This window comes from Agelaius phoeniceus, chromosome 29 (assembly GCF_051311805.1).
Source record: "Agelaius phoeniceus isolate bAgePho1 chromosome 29, bAgePho1.hap1, whole genome shotgun sequence".
NCBI lineage: Eukaryota > Metazoa > Chordata > Aves > Passeriformes > Icteridae > Agelaius > Agelaius phoeniceus.
In genome coordinates this window covers 1208076-1222676 of record NC_135293.1, presented here as the reverse complement: position 1 = coordinate 1222676, position 14601 = coordinate 1208076, and the positions used below count along the sequence as shown (strand labels likewise).

Genomic DNA, 14601 nt, shown 5'->3' with positions numbered 1-14601 from the left:
GGCTGGGCCTGCCCGGGGTATCCCCGACGTCACAAGCACAGCGCGGTCACAACACCCGGTGGGGCGACACCGGGAGCCCCAGGACCGCCCATCGTCCCGCCGCCGGCACCCACCGGGGCCAGTCTGACCAGCTCCAGCGGGCCAGGTGCGCGGGAGCACCGGGACCCCCGGGCTCGGGAGCCGCACGAGGGGAGGGGACGCTCGGGAGGGTCGGGGCGCGGTCTGTCCCGGGGAATCGGTGCCACGGAGCGGCGGGGGCGGGGGTTCTCTCGTTCCGGGCTCGGGGTGTCCCTGCAGAGCCGTCCCGGGGGTGTCCGGTCCCCAGGGAGTGTCAGTGCAGCCCAGTCCGGGGGATCCGGTACCGGGGAGGGAGGGGGGGTCAGTGCAGCACCGGCCGAGGAATGGGGGGGTCCGGGGGGGCTCAGCGCAGCCCAGTCCCGGCGGATCCGGTGCTGGGCCGGGGACTCGGGGCAGGCGGGTCCCGGGGGTTCGCTGCCCTCCCGTTCCCGGGGTTCGCGGCCCCGCGCTCCCCGCCGGTCGCTGCTCCCGGTCCGCCCCGGGCCGGCCCCGCTGGGCGGCCCCGGTCACATGCGCTCGGGGCGGGCTCCGGGGTATAAAGGGCGGCGGGGAGGAGCGGGGCGAGCCCGGAGCCGAACCGAGCGGAGCAGAACCGACCCCAGGCGCCAGCGGTGAGCACGATCCGGGGCCGGCCCGCGATCCTGGTTCCGATCGCGATCGCGATCCTGGTTCCAATCGCGATCCCGGTTCCGATCGCGATCTCGGTCCTGTTCCCGATCGCGATCCCCGTCCTGTTCCCGATGGCGGTCCCTGTCCCGGTCCCGGTCTCAATCCTGGTCCCGATCGCGATCCCGGTCCCGATCCCGCCTGTGATCCCGATCGTGATCCCGGTCCCGGTCCCCGGGACCCCCCTGTCCCGGGATTTTCCAATTGCGTGGGAGCTGCCCCGTTCCGGGGGGCGGTAACTTGGGGCCCTCCCTTCGAGAGGCAGGAGGGGGGCGCTGGGGGGGCCTGACCCCGCTCACGGTCCCGTCTGTGCCCCCCAGCCCCACCATGGCCACCAGCGAGCCCACGCCGGCGCAGCCCAAGGCAGAGGAGCAGCAGGTCAGTGCGGGCGAGGCGGGGAATCTGGGGGCAACCCACGAGGTCCCTGCTTGGAGACGGGGATCGGGGTTCTCCCACCCTCCGATGGGCTTGGAGGGCCACGGGAGCGCCCCAAAACCATCCCCGGGGTGTTGGGAACACACACCACGCTCCATTCCCCGTGAGATTTGGGGTGCCTCAGTCCCACGCTTACGCTGAGCCCTTCTGGCCCCCAGAACATCGGGACACGCGTGGCCAACCTGCCCCTGGTGAGCTCTGCTTACGACATGGTGTCCTCCGCCTACACCTGCACCAAGGAGAGCCACCCCTACGTGCGCTCCGTCTGCGATGTGGCCGAGAAGGGCGTGAAGACGCTGACGGCGGCAGCAGTGAGCGGGGCCCAGCCCCTCCTCACCCGGCTGGAGCCCCAGAGTGAGTGCAGGGGGGGGACAGCACCCTACAGGGATGGGGGACCCCCCAAAACCGGCTCTCCCCGAGCTCTCGTGAGGAACCAGGAGAGGGAGGACCTGGTTTTGTGTCTCTGGTTTGTATGGTGGAGGAGTAAATGGCTGGAGAAGCTGGATGAAAAGATGTGCGGGCAGCACCCCCTGAATTTTGGGGTGATGGAAAATAGGGCCTGGCAGAGCTCCTGCAAGGCAGCAGGGTGCTAAACTCACCTCTTCTTCCATCTCCAGTTTCTTCTGCCAATGAATTTGCCTGCAAAGGGCTGGACAAGCTGGAGGAGAAGCTGCCCATCCTGCAGCAGCCCCCCCAGAAGGTACCAGGGTTGGCTGGGCTGGGGTGGGCAGCACACTCGGGGCCCCACAGCGCTTAACAGAGGTTTGTGTGTCTGCCCAGATCATCTCAGACACCAAACTGCTGGTGACCTCCACGGTGACGGGGGCCAGGGATGTGCTGACCAGCACCATGGCCGGGGCCAGGGATGCAGTGTCCAGCAGGATGGCCGGGGCTAAGGATGCAGTGTCCAGCACCGTGGCTGGGGCCAAGGATGCAGTGTCCAGCACCGTGGCCGGGGCTAAAGATGCAGTGTCCAACACGGTGTGTGGGGCCAGGGATGCAGTGTCCAACACGGTGTGTGGGGCCAGGGATGCAGTGTCCAGCACCATGGCTGGAGCCAAGGATGCAGTGTCCAGCACCGTGACCGGAGCCAAGGACGCAGTGGCCGGAGCCAAGGATGCAGTGTCCTGCACCGTGACCGGGGCCAAGGACGCGGTGACCAGCAGAGTGACCGGTGTGGTGGACATGACCAAAGGGGCAGTGCAGGGTGGCGTGGAGATGACCAGGTCAGCGGTCAACAGCAGTGTCAGCACCGTGGGCCAGATGGTGGCCAGCGGGGTGGACTCCGTGCTGGGCAAGTCAGAGGAGCTGGTGGACCATTACCTGCCCATGACAGATGAGGAGCTGGGTGAGCAGCTGATCCCCACCCTCCAGACAGGGTGGGCAGAGCCTGGGCAGAGCAGGGGGGCTCTGTGGGGTGGTGATGGTGGTGCTGGGACCCCCTGAGCAGCTCCTGTCCCACAGCCAAGCTGGCCACGGCCGTGGAGGGCTTCGAGCCGGAGCAGCAGAGGCAGCAGCAGAGCTACTTCGTGCGCCTGGGCTCCCTCTCCACCAAGGTGCGGCACCGAGCGCTCCAGCACTCCCTGAGCAAACTGCAGAGCGCCCGCCAGAGCAGCCAGGACCTGCTGGCCCAGCTCCAGCGCACCCTTGACCTGGTAGGACCCAGCCCCAGGCCCCCTGTGCCACCCCAGGGTGTCCCCCCTCAGCCCCCTCACCCAGCCGGGCTCTGCCCCTCTCTAGGTGGAGACCCTGAAGCAGGGCGTGGACCAGAGGCTGCAGGGAGGGCAGGAGAAGCTGCAGCAGCTGTGGCTGGAGTGGAGCAAGAAGCAGCCAGATGGTGGCAAGGACCAGGTGCCACCGGAGGTAGGAGCAGGGCAGGGGGGGTCCCCAGGGTGACCGGGGTGTCCCCCAGGCCTCACCCCCCGTGTCCCCCCGCAGGCGGTGGAGTCGGGCACGGTGACCATGCTGCAGGGCTTGAGCCAGCAGCTGCAGAGCTCCTGCCAGCCCCTGGTGTGCAGCCTGCAGGGCCTCCCCGCCACCGTGCAGGACAAGGCGGGGCAGGTCCGGCAGAACGTGGAGGAGCTGCGGGCATCGCTGGCCTCTGTCACCTCCCTGCAGGACGTGACGGGCCCCGTGCTGGCCCGGGCCCGCGGCCACGCCACCAAAGCCCGGCAGCTGATGGATGAGCTGGTGGAACACGTGGCCTTCAACACCCCCCTGACGTGGCTGGTGGGACCCTTCGCCCCCTCGGGCAAGCGCCCGGTGGAGCTGGAGGCGGAGTAGCGATTCTGGGCTGCTTCCCTCCCCAAAAAGCCTCGTTAGGAGTCTTTGCTACACGCCCCCAGTCCCCCTCACCTTGTGCCTGTCTCTGTGGGGACCCTCCTGCCTGCCCCAGCTCTGTCACTTGTCCCCTTGCTGGGGACCTGCAGTTATGTGCCTTGGCTGCCCCAAGTGCCTGTTGAGGGTCCCCCATGTGCTTGGTGCCTTCAGACTCCCACCCTTGTAGGGTCAGAACAGCACAAGAAGCAATAAACTCTGGTTAGTTTTGCACTGGACTGAGATTTCTTTGGGGGTGTGGGAGGGAGGAATTGGGCTCTGGAGGAACAACCCCCCTCCAAGACCTGGGGACCCCCATGCCTGAGCCCCCATTCCCCAGCCAGCCCCCCCAGCCCAGGGGTGGGAGGAGAGGAGCTGGCAGTGGATCAGGAGTGGGGTCCTGGAGTTCCCAGCAGTTGGGCAAGAGGCACTCGGGATGGTTTGGGCTTTATTTAGGTCTTGTTTACGGAGTGAGTGTGAAATCAGTCCTGGAAAAAGCAAACGCTGAGAGTCCCCAGGGCAGAGTTACTGCAGCCTGCGAGGGGAGGGGGGATCGGGGCATCCTCCCCCGGGGCTCGGGCACAAAGAGCAGGCGGCGCCGGGTGGGGCCGGGAGCTCTTTATTGGCCACGGACAAAAGCTCCGGAGCCTTGCAACACAGCAAAACCACTGAGCTGCTGCCCAGCACGGGCAGGATGGTGCCAGGGTCAGTCCCTCCCTGCCACACACCCTTTTTATCCTTATTTTACCCCAAGAAGTTGGTGCCCAGCCCTGCTGCTCCCCCATGGGGCAGAGGGATCCGGCCCCAGCAGCTGCCTCTGGATGGAGAGAGGATTGTGATGGTGGGGAAAGGGGCTTGGAGCAGCCCCTGATTGCCTGATCCTGGTCAGAGGGAATTTGGGGACCCAGGGGATGTTCTCCAGCCCTGACCCTGGTTAAGGTTCTCCCCTCGTCCCAGCCAGAGACGAGAACAACTTGACAACTCAAGAAAGAGACACTGGGGTTCCTTCTGTTTTTCATTAGAAAACCCTTTATATTCATTTCATGTCGGTTGAAATCACAAGAAATTAGGTAGGAGGGAAAAAAAAAAACCAAAACAAAAATTAAAAACGGGATGGGGGGGGACAAATACAGACACCAGCACAGCCCCCCCACGGGTGCTGCCTCCGCAGGGACGGGACACGGGACAAGACCAAGGACATCGGCTACGGTGGGACAGAGTGAAGTGACTCAGGCAGGAGATGAGGCAGAGGCTGCTCTTCCTTCACAGCCTCTCCTCCTCCTCCTCCACGTGGGAGCTGCTTCCTCAGCTCTCCTCCTCCTCCTCCTCATCCGCAGCCTCCGACTCCCCGCGAGCTCGCTCGGGCCCGGCCTTGGGACAGTCCTGGACACTGCTGGGGGAGAGCAGGGGCAGGGAGAGCTCAGCCCCCCGCCCCTCTGCCTCCCCTGGCCCCTCTCCCCCATCCCAGCTCCTTCCCAAGCTGGGAGAACCCTTTCACAACCCACACGATGTCCCCAAATGATCCCTGCAGCCCCCAGTCCCCCACACTCACTTGTTGTGGGGCTCCTCTGTGGATGCCTCCAGCTCCCCAGCTCCTGGCCCTTGGCTCTTGTCCTTCTCCTCTGTGCCCTCTGACTTTTGGGACAGGGATTCACCATTCACAGGACCTGACAGGTCTGAAGGGAAGAGAGAGAGGCTCAGGCTCTTGGACCCCCTCATCCACCCTGACCCTCGTGGACTGAGGATCCATGGCCACAGACATGCAGCCAAGCCTGAGGGGACCCCAGTACTGCCCTGACCCCCCACAGCTGCAAGAAGGACCCCAAAACCTCCGTCCCCAGCCCAGAAACATCGCAAGGGTGGATTTTCCCTGTCAGTTCCTCTGGGAAGGCTCTTGCAGCATCACCAGGACGGCCCCAAACGGAGACCTGGCTCCGAGGGTGGAAGATCCCAGTCACCATTCCCTGTGCAAGAGCCTGAGCCAGTGTCCAAGGACATCTCCACATTCCTTCATGCCTGGACCAGAGTTCAGGCTGGCAGGGAGGAGCTGTCCTGAGCCAAAAGGCAGCAGGGGAGGCCTCCAGAGCCTGGGCGTGGGGCTTGAGGTTTGCCCTCTGCTCTCACTGCATTCCCCATCCAGCCCTTTCCCTCTCCTGGCACTCCAGCAAAGCAGGGCCTGGAGGTGCTGATCCCTCCACCACAAGGCCAACAGCCACCTCCCCATGTCCTGTGTCCCCAGCAGGACAGGGCATGCCCCAAGGAGGGGACTGTGACCTGCCCAGACAGGGCAGGGAGTGGTCCCGGGATGTTCAGGGATGCTCAGGAACATTACCAGCATTTGTCTCCTCTTCCCCCTTCTCATTCCGTGTCTCTGTTCCCGACAGCTTCTCCTGGCCCTTCTCTGCCTCCCCCTTGTCCTTCTCAGGCCCAGCTTTGTTGGCTTTCTGGATGGATTCCATCTTTGGTCCCAGCACACGCGACTTCAACCGGGTGTAGACTTCGGCCGCTTTTTCCATCACGTCCTTGTTGGCCTTGTAGCGCCGGATCTGCCCCGGGAGCAGGAGGAGGGACCCCCTTAGGGCTGGGGCCAGGCAGGCTCCCTGCTCGCCCCAGGGAGGGCTCAGCCCTCTGCTCTACCTTCTTGAGTGTAGCCACCACATCCGTGTGCTTCTGGAGGATGTGGGAAGTGACCTGGAGCGTGCCCAGCTCCTCGAGCGCGTTCAGGCACCGCTTGATGTCCTGCAGGGGTGGCAGCGGGATCAGGAGCTGCCCTGGGGGCACCTGGGGCCTCCCAGCACCCCCAAAGGGAGGAGGAGGAGCATTCCTGGGTATCACAGCAGGGCAAGGATGAGCAGGGATGTCCCAGGCCAGGCACTCACCGGGTTATCCACCTTCAGCGCAAACTTGATCTCACTGTGAAGTTTCTGGAGTTTCTCTTCCACTGTGGGCTCTGGAGCAGACAGAGAGACACAGCCCGAGATGTCAGGGCACCAGCAGAGCCCACGGCCCTGCCCAGAGCCCAGGGTCTGCTCTGGGGCCTGGAATCACTCCCAGGCAGGGGTTTGTGTCCTCCTGCACTTCCAAGGAATGTCTCTGGAGAGGATGGGTTGGGCTGTGCCAAGATAGGGAGGGGATGCCAGGGAAGTGATCAAAGCAGTGCTGGGAAAAACCCTGGCACAACCTCACTGATCCCTCCCTGTCCCAGGGATGGGGGAACCAACCCTGGAGCCCTCTCCTCTCTCTCCTCCCCTCTGTGATGGGAAGCACTGGGTCTCTCACCCTTTTTCTTCTCCACCCTCCTTTCAGGGATTGGGTCGGATTTCTTCCGGCCTCGTTCCACTTTCAGAGGTCTGTGTGAAGGGAAGGAAAAAGGGAAGATGGTGGTGGTGAACCCTCTGCTCAGCACTGGGCTAACAAGGGGGGTGGCACTGGCTGGAGCATCCAAGACCCCTCCACCCTGGTCACAGCTCCCTTATGCCCCAGCTTCCCAGGAACGCAGACAGGAAAAGCCCCACAAGAAAGAAAACCCCACGGAATGTCAGCCTGGTAACCCCCAACAGCTCCTCCAGCCCCTTCAGCTCAGGAGGAGGGGAGGAACAGGCCCAGCCCCTCTGCTGGTGCTGCAGCCCCAGGAGCCCCATGCCCACCCCAGGGTGCCAGGGCTGGAGCTGTGCAGGAACAGCCCCATTGCCAGGGGGAAAGGGGAGGGAGGGAGATGTGGAGCTGCTGACTTGTTCCGTGGCTTCTCCTCTGCTCGGCCCCTCTTCTCCTTCTGGTTTGGTTTCCTTGACAACTCTGAGGGCTGTTTCTTCACTGGCTTCTTTACCTTGGAGGATAGAACAATGCAGGGAGAGCAGCAGAGCCCTCCCTGCTGCGGCACACACGGAGCCACGGCCACACCACAACGGCACCCATGGCCACCCCACAGTCACCCCACTGCCCTGGCACAGCATCACCCCATGGGGCATGGTCACCCTAGATGCTCCCAAAAGCTCCAGGGGTACAGTGGAGCAAATCCCCTGACTGTGGTGGAAGAGCATCTTGGAGATGACGGAATGGTTTGGGTTGGGAGGGAACATAAAGCTCACCCCGTCCCACCCCTGCCATGGCAGGGACACCTTCCACTGTCCCAAGGTGCTCCAAGCCTCATCCAACCTGGTCTTGGACACTTCCAGGGATGGAGCAGCCACAGCTGCTCTGGGCACTCTGTGCCAGATGTGAGGCCCACAGCTGGATGAGGCATGCTGGGCCAGGGGAAGAGCTCCCACTCCAAGGCATGGATACAACCCTTCCCAACACCATGTGGGCAGCTGCAGGCTAACCCAAGACCAAGAGGGCAGGTCCCTGCCCCTCCTGGAAGTCCCTGATGGCCTGACACATTGTCTATCCACCCCCAGGTCCCACGGCTCTGCACTCACCTCCTTCTCCTGCTCCAGCTCAGAGTCCGAGGAGGACGGAGCCTTGGCCCGGCCTCTCCGGCCCTTTTTGGCCGTTTCATCCTCGGCGCTGCTGTCCGAGTCCGAGTGCACCTCCTCTCCCTTCTCTGCCTTCTCCTTCCTTTTCTCCTTCTCCTCCTTCTCCTGCTCCCGGAGCCGGCGGATCTCCTCCTCCTGCTCCCTCTTCCTCTTCTCCTCCAGCTCCCGCCGCCGCTCCTCGTCCCGCCTCTTCCACTCACTGATGCGATCCACGTCGCTGTCGCTGTCACTGCCAGGACAGGGCAGGCTCGGACCCCTGCGTGACCCCCAGCCCAGCCCAAGGGTGGCACTGTCCCAGCTGAGCTCACCTGTCACTGCTGGAGCTGCTGGGGACACGCTCTGGCTTCGGTTTCCTGCCCCGGGGCTTGGGAGGGGGTTTCTCAGCTGCAAGACAACAGGGACATGTTCAGCAGGAGCCCTGCAGGTCCCTCTGTTAAAACAGCCCCAAGCTCCAGAGGCAGAGGGGCTCTAGAATGTGCCAGAATTTGGGATGGAAGCCCAGAGCCTTGGGAATGCCTGAGCTGCCACAGTCCCATCCCGAGGTGGTGGCAGGAGCAGGAGCAGCCCCGGGGTACCTGGCTTGCGGCCCCGTGGTGCCTTTTTCACCGACACATCTGAGTCCGAGTCCGAGTCCGACTTGGTCATGTCCACGGTGGCATTGCCCATCTCCAGATCCGAGTCCACTTTGGAGTCAGAGTCAGAGCCAGACTCCACTTTCTGCAGGCAGAGAGCAGGGCTGGGATGGAGGGTGGCTGTGGGGTGGCACTGTCACAGTCTCAGCAATGCCCCCAAACCCAGCAGTGTCCTGGATTCCAGCACCCAGAGCCCCCACAGGTCACCAAGAGATCAGCGAGGTCCATCCAGGTGCTCCAGCCCAGGGCACAGCCCTGTCACCCTCAGGTCCCCCCTCCCCACAGTGCAGACCCTGGCTCCTCTCCAGCCTTCCTCAGATTTGGGGTCCTTTACCTTCTTCTTCCTCCCCGCTGCCGGCATCCTGCGTGGAGCCCGGGCCACTGGCTTCTTTTCAGGAGTGAAATCCTGGAGGAAAACAGGAATATGAGGAAATGTGGAACAGCGTCACCATGGAATCAAGCTGGTCAGGTTCCCTTCAGCCTCTGCCCCACTCCCATAGGGACGTTCTCCCCACAACCCTGTAAGTGTATCCCAAAATCCTCTCACCTGGTCACTGTTTTTTTCCGACTCAGAAGACGTTTCTGAGTTCTCCTCTTCTGTGACAGAGGGGCTGCCCTGATCCAAGTCACTGGAGGATTTCCGAGGCCGTTTTATCACAGGCATCTGGCAAAGGAGAGGTGACAAGATGAGAGAAGCCCATTCCTCCTCCATCCACCGTGAAAAGCAAACGCTTCCTGGGAAGGGCTTTCTCCAGCTCTTCCCAACAGGCCCTGCAAGAGCTGCACTCAGATCTGCAGCTCTGGATCCTGCTCCAGGCTGCAAACCCAGCCAGGACAGGCCATCCCACCACCCCACAGGCATCACGAGACAGCCGTGAGACCCCCAAACCACGCTGAGCCCCATTTCCCACTGGAGAATCCAGAGGGAGCTGGTTTCACCACCACCTTCTGCTGCGGCGGGCTCAAGGAAAACTCCGTGATGGAGCCCCAGTGTCCCCTGGCTGGGCCACCCTCCTGCCCCCAGCCCACACTCACTTTCATGGCCAAGGATTTCCTCTTGAGCCCGCTGTGGTCGCTGCCTCGATCCGAGTCCTCGTCGCTGTCCACCTTCTCCGTGGGGCCCGTGGCCATGGCAGAGTCGTCCTCGTCGTCCCCGGCATCGCTGCCCGCCATGGGGTCGTTCTCGGGGACATCGCTGTCGGACGAGCTCGCGGGCTAAAGGCAGCGGGAGGACAGCGGGGTTAGGGGGGCCGTGGGGCATTTGTGGGGCCAAGAGAGGACAGAGAGGGGGCACTAAGGGTGGGGAGTGAAGGAAGGCAGAGCTGGGTGTGCAGAGCAGTGCAGGGCAGCCTCTCCCCCCAGCACAGATCCCTCCGGAGCAGGCCCGGACAAGGGCACCAGCCCTGGGGAGCGCGGTCCCCGTTCCCACAGCCCCACACGCCCCTCTGAGAGCACCAGTGACACATTCCTGGGATGCTGCTGCCCCCCTGCCCTCTGCCCCCCATCCTCACGCCCTGCCAAAATCCCTGGAGCAGCCTGGAGCTGGGAGCAGAGCCCAGCCCTCCTCTGCCCTGACGGCGCCAGACAGGCCGGGGTGGCCGGGTTCAGCCTCTCCTTCTGCCTCCACTTGGATCAGGCCTCTTCCTGTCCTCTTTGCACACTTTCCCCATGGGAAAGGTCCACACAAGGAGTCCAGGTGCTCTTCCCAGATGGGATCTCCTGTGTCCTGCTCTCTGAAGGTTCTCCTTGTTTCTCCAGGTTCCTCGCACAGGATATCACACCCCAACTTCATCTTCTGGGCTGCTCCTCTGTGTGTGGCAGCACTGACATTCCTAGAGCCGAGTTCTTCCAGCTGCTGGAAAGCCTCTCCTCACCCTTGGCTGTTCCTGGCACCTTGCTTCACACAGGTCTCAAAGCCAAGGAAACTTCAGTGTCTTCTCCTCCTCCTTTAGCCCACGGGACGCAGTGGGAGTTGGTGAACCCTCAGCCTTGCTGGGTCCCTGATGGGAGCTCCCAGCAGATTCCTGGCCATAGCAGTTGGTACCTCCCTCACCATCAAGAATCTCCAGGTTTTCAAGCACCTCCACAGCCTCGCCTTACCCTACATCCAGTTTTGGGTGGAGCATTTCCCAACCCCTGCCCCTCACATGACATCCTCACTCCTGCCCGGCCATGGCACGGCCCGGGGGGCTCATTCCCTGCACCTGCTGACCTCCAGGGACCACCTCGACCTTGCTGCCCACCCTACCAACCTTCCTCTGCCTCTTCAGCCCCACTGCCTACAAAGCCGACGCCTCCTGTGATGATCTTTACAGAATAAATTGGATCTCAATTATGGCCATGAGATGCCCCCACAAGAAGTTGACAAAGAGCTGTTCCCTGGCCTGGCCCACTCCAAATCCTGCTGGAGGGCTCAGGAACCTCGGGAATGGATGGAGGAGGGGACTTCCCAACAGTCCACAAGCAGATCCAGGAGCCAGGGACGAGCAAGCCTCAAGTTCTTGCTCTGACAACAAAATCTCCATGATTTTGGGCAAGCAGCACAAAGCATGACCCCGGTTCCACCATGACAATGGGGCAGAAGCGCCTTCCTCCAGAGCAAGTGGGAACTTCCAGTGCTCCTGGAAGCCTGAGGGAAACCCCTCCACGGAGGAAGACGAGCAGAGCAAACTCCCTGAGGAAGGGAGAGGGCAGGGAAGCAGAGAGGAGCTAATTCCACCCCAAGGAAGCCAAGCTGGAAGCTGGAAGCAATCGGCACAGCAGCGAGGAGAAGCAGAGACAGGAGGAGTGACTCGGGGGGACGGAGGGGCCGCAGCCCCATCCCCTGCCCAGCCCACACTCACCGCAGGGGCACTGTAACTGGCGTGGGGGTTGTTCTGGATTTCCCACAAGCCCTCGTTGAAGCCTTTTCTCTTGTTTGGTTTCCCATATTTGTCTTTATATTTTTCATAAGGGAACAGATCTTTAGGGCCCAAGAAGGCGCTGGAGAGAGACAAAGCAGAGGTGAGGCCGGAGCGGAGGCAGAGCCCGGCGGGGGGAGCGAGGCAGCGCTTACGTCTCGTGGGTGCCGAAGAAGAAGATGGGGTACTTGTTCGGGGGGGGTTTCACGGCGCCGTCCGCGATGTCATCGATCTGAAAGGAAACCCAAAGCACGAGGAGGTCAGAGACAGCGTCCTCAGCCCCGGCAAGCGGCGTCGGGTCCGGCACCCGCTTGGAGCCAAGCGCGGCAGGAAAGCACCCGGACGGGGCCCTGGCTACAGATCCGAGTCCCTGCGGGATTTCTACCAGAGAAACGGGAAGGATCCGGCACCGAGGTCTTGTGGGCAACGTGGGCCTTGTGCTACTCCCCCGGGGTCGGTGGCCGGGGCCCGGCAGCGCGGGCGGGGGCGATGGACGAGCGGCCGCAGGGTCCGTCCTGGCTGGAGGCCCCGCTGCCGGCCGGACACCCCCGTCTTCTGTGCTCCGGGCGTCTGGGCCGTGGGCAGGGAGAGCCTCGGGGTGAGCAGGGGGTGCTGGGGAGGTCTTCGGGGTGGGGGGACCCTTCCCCAGAAAGCAAGCGAGCTAAAGCAGAGGGGCTGTCCTGGCGGGAGCGGCAGTCCCGGGTCTCACGGCGAGGTGCAGCCAAGCGGTGTCAGCTCCGGCCCCCTGAGCTCCCCGAGCCCGCACGGTTCCACCTGCCAGTCTCTTCCCATCCGAGGGCCGTGTGTGAACCTGCCGCGCCCTCGGCTGCTCCCCGCAGAGCCCCCAAGCACCCCCCAGCTGAGCACATCCCAAAGCAGCTCCTGCTCTCCAGAAGCACCGCGGCACGACGCTGTCACCCGGCCAGTGGCACCAGCTGTCCCCCTCCCCAAACGCTCCAGCATCCCAAATAACCTCCCCAAAGCGCAGCAGCACCCGCTCGTCCCGCACCGTGAGCGCTCACAGCAGCCCCCCGCCCATGTCACACCCACAGTGTCCCCTCGCTGTCCCCAACAAGGGACAGAAGCCCAGGCCTCACAGTGCAGCACTGAGCTCCCATCCCAACATGAGTTCCCACAGGGGATCTCTGAGCCAGTGCTGGACCCTCATTCCAGTACAGCTGCTCATATGGGGTCCCCCATTCCGGTACAGGACACCCCATTCCAGTACTGGGCCCCCATCCCAGTAGAGGGGCTGGAATGGGAGCTCCCATCCCAGAATGGGACACCCCGCACTGGTACTGGGCCCCATCCCAGTACAGGACATTGCAATCCGGTACAGGTGCTGGGGGGTGACCCCACATCCCAGTCGGTGAGCTGGGACAGGTCTCTCTTGCCGCCACCGGCTCACACTCCATGACAGATACCGACCTGGGTCCCCCATCCCGAACGGGACACCCATCCGTACCGCGTCCCCACCCGGTACGGACCCTCCTGTCCCGGTACAGGTACCGTTACAGCATGTCCACCCCGGTACCAGCTCCTCGTGCCGGTACAGGGCGTCTCGTCCCGGTGCGGGTGCCGTTATGGCACCTCCATCCCGGTACGTGTTCCCACATCGGTACGGTGTCCCCATCCCGGTCCGGGATCCCCATCCCGGTACAGGTACCGTTATGGCATCTCCATCCCGGAAGGGGCCTCCGCTCCGGGGACAAGGGTCGGTACGCGTCCCTATCCCGTCTCGAGTCCCCCCTCCCGATCCTGCCCCCATCCCGGTCCGGGACCCCCGCCCCCCTCCCGCTCCGTCACCCCGCGGCGCGGCCCCGCGGTCTCACCCGGGCCGGCCAGTGCGGGTAGCCCTTCATCTTGGCGAAGACGAGGTCCCCGGGTTTGAAGCTGTGTGGCATGGCGGCACCGGGGGGCGCGGCGGGCGCGGGGGGCACCGGGCGCGGGCAGGCCCAGCCCAGGCCGCGGCAGCACCGGGCAGGCGGCGGGGGCGGCCCGCACCGCACGGCACGCAGGATGTCCCACCCCCGGTCGCGACCGCGTCGTCCATTGGCTTCGCCGCAGGTCGCTCAGCGTATCCGACCAATAGGAGCGAGGCAGTGGCGCGGCGGGATAACGGGATTGGGCCGCGCCCCGGAGGCGCCGAAGCGGGGGGCGCTGGGGGGCGGGGCCTGAGGGGCGGGGGGGACGGGGATGGGGACAAGGCCTGGGGGACTGGGACTGAGGGGGGACGGGGATTGGGAATTGGGACCTGAGAGGGAACAGGGATAGGGACAGGATTGGAATTGGAACCTAAGAGGGGACAGGGCTATGGGGGGGGCTGGGCGGAACAAGGGTGTGGGGACAGGGTCAGGGCTATGGGTGGGACAGACGCCGATCCTGCCCCATCCACTGCCCCCAGCTCAGCCCCCCAGCCTGGGGATGCAGTTCCTGGCTGAATTCCTTCCCTGGGGCCATCCCGGGGCTTCAAACTCCTTCTGGGCTGGGGAGGGTGGTGGGTGGCCATGTCTCTGGCCCAGGACAGGGCCACCGGGAGAGTCACTTAGGGCCACTTGGGGGGAATCTGACCCACCAGGTTCCAAACTTGGGCTGAGCCTGGCTAAGCTGGAGCAAACACTGTGCAGCTGGCCTGGCAGCTGCCCTGGGGTTTAACCTGCTTTTAACCCAAACTGGATTCTCTGCAAGGTCATGGAAAGGAAAACAGTCCCTGCCCACACCAGGCTGCAAAACCCAAACCACAACCCTGATTCTGGGGAGAAACTCCTCATTCCCAGGGGTTTGGGGGAGGTGTGTGAGGAGGGGAATTCGTGAAGGTGGTGTCGGGGTGTTGGGAGTGCTCCCTGTCACACTGTGAGTGAGGCCTCGCTCCTGCTGGGCTGTGCCATGTCCCTGCTGTGCCACGTCCCTGTTGTGCCACGTCCTGGCCTTGCCATATCCCATCCATGCTGCATCCTGACCGTGCCACATCCAGTCTGTGCCATATTCTGGCCTTGCCGTGTCCCAGGCTGTGCCGTGTCCCAGCTGTGCAATATTTTGGGCTGTGCCACATCCTGGCCGTGCTGTATCCCAGCTCTGCCACATCCCTGCAGCGTCAGG

The 14601-nt window shown here is 63.7% G+C and overlaps 2 protein-coding genes across 6 annotated transcripts; one reads left to right on the top strand and one right to left on the bottom strand.

Moving 5' to 3' along the window:
* Positions 1-16: 16 nt before the first annotated feature.
* Positions 17-3727, top strand: LOC129131147 (perilipin-3-like). Of its 2 annotated transcripts, none has more exons than XM_054649928.2 (8): positions 17-145; positions 1065-1122; positions 1338-1533; positions 1797-1879; positions 1960-2527; positions 2644-2834; positions 2920-3042; positions 3118-3727. In XM_054649928.2, exons 2-8 carry the CDS (start codon positions 1072-1074, stop codon positions 3460-3462), a joined length of 1557 nt encoding a protein of 518 aa, XP_054505903.2. In that variant the 5' UTR covers positions 17-145; positions 1065-1071; the 3' UTR covers positions 3463-3727. The 2 variants fall into 2 exon arrangements, with proteins under 2 accessions (XP_054505903.2, XP_077047628.1); XM_077191513.1 differs by lacking the exon at positions 17-145 and adding an exon at positions 589-689.
* A 774-nt stretch (positions 3728-4501) lies between these two features.
* On the bottom strand, positions 4502-13526 carry HDGFL2 (HDGF like 2). 4 transcript variants are annotated; one of them, XM_077191504.1, is made up of 16 exons: positions 13335-13526; positions 11658-11734; positions 11446-11584; positions 9638-9817; positions 9150-9266; positions 8937-9008; positions 8546-8687; positions 8279-8354; positions 7914-8199; positions 7227-7315; positions 6775-6845; positions 6375-6445; positions 6133-6234; positions 5828-6041; positions 5048-5171; positions 4502-4888 (listed from the first exon to the last, which is right to left on the bottom strand). In XM_077191504.1, the coding sequence occupies exons 1-16, from the start codon at positions 13404-13406 to the stop codon at positions 4801-4803; spliced, it is 1920 nt and encodes a 639-aa protein (XP_077047619.1). In that variant the 5' UTR covers positions 13407-13526; the 3' UTR covers positions 4502-4800. The 4 variants fall into 4 exon arrangements, with proteins under 4 accessions (XP_077047619.1, XP_054505897.2, XP_054505898.2 ...); XM_054649922.2 differs by having other exon boundaries at positions 7227-7321; positions 13335-13525; XM_054649923.2 differs by having other exon boundaries at positions 4502-4885; positions 7227-7321; positions 13335-13525.
* Positions 13527-14601: the final 1075 nt, after the last annotated feature.

Excerpts from the sequence above, each read along its gene's own strand:
- LOC129131147 (XM_077191513.1), top strand. The coding sequence starts at position 589 with ATGCGCTCGGGGCGGGCTCCGGGGTATAAAGGGCGGCGGGGAGGAGCG. Across the intron at positions 1,123-1,337 it reads CCAAGGCAGAGGAGCAGCAG|AACATCGGGACACGCGTGGC; the intron begins GTCAGTGCGGGC and ends TCTGGCCCCCAG. Across the intron at positions 1,534-1,796 it reads CACCCGGCTGGAGCCCCAGA|TTTCTTCTGCCAATGAATTT; the intron begins GTGAGTGCAGGG and ends TTCCATCTCCAG.
- HDGFL2 (XM_054649922.2), bottom strand. The coding sequence starts at position 13,406 with ATGCCACACAGCTTCAAACCCGGGGACCTCGTCTTCGCCAAGATGAAG. Across the intron at positions 9,267-9,637 it reads GGAAATCCTTGGCCATGAAA|ATGCCTGTGATAAAACGGCC; the intron begins GTGAGTGTGGGC and ends CTCCTTTGCCAG. Across the intron at positions 8,355-8,545 it reads ACCACGGGGCCGCAAGCCAG|CTGAGAAACCCCCTCCCAAG; the intron begins GTACCCCGGGGC and ends GTTGTCTTGCAG.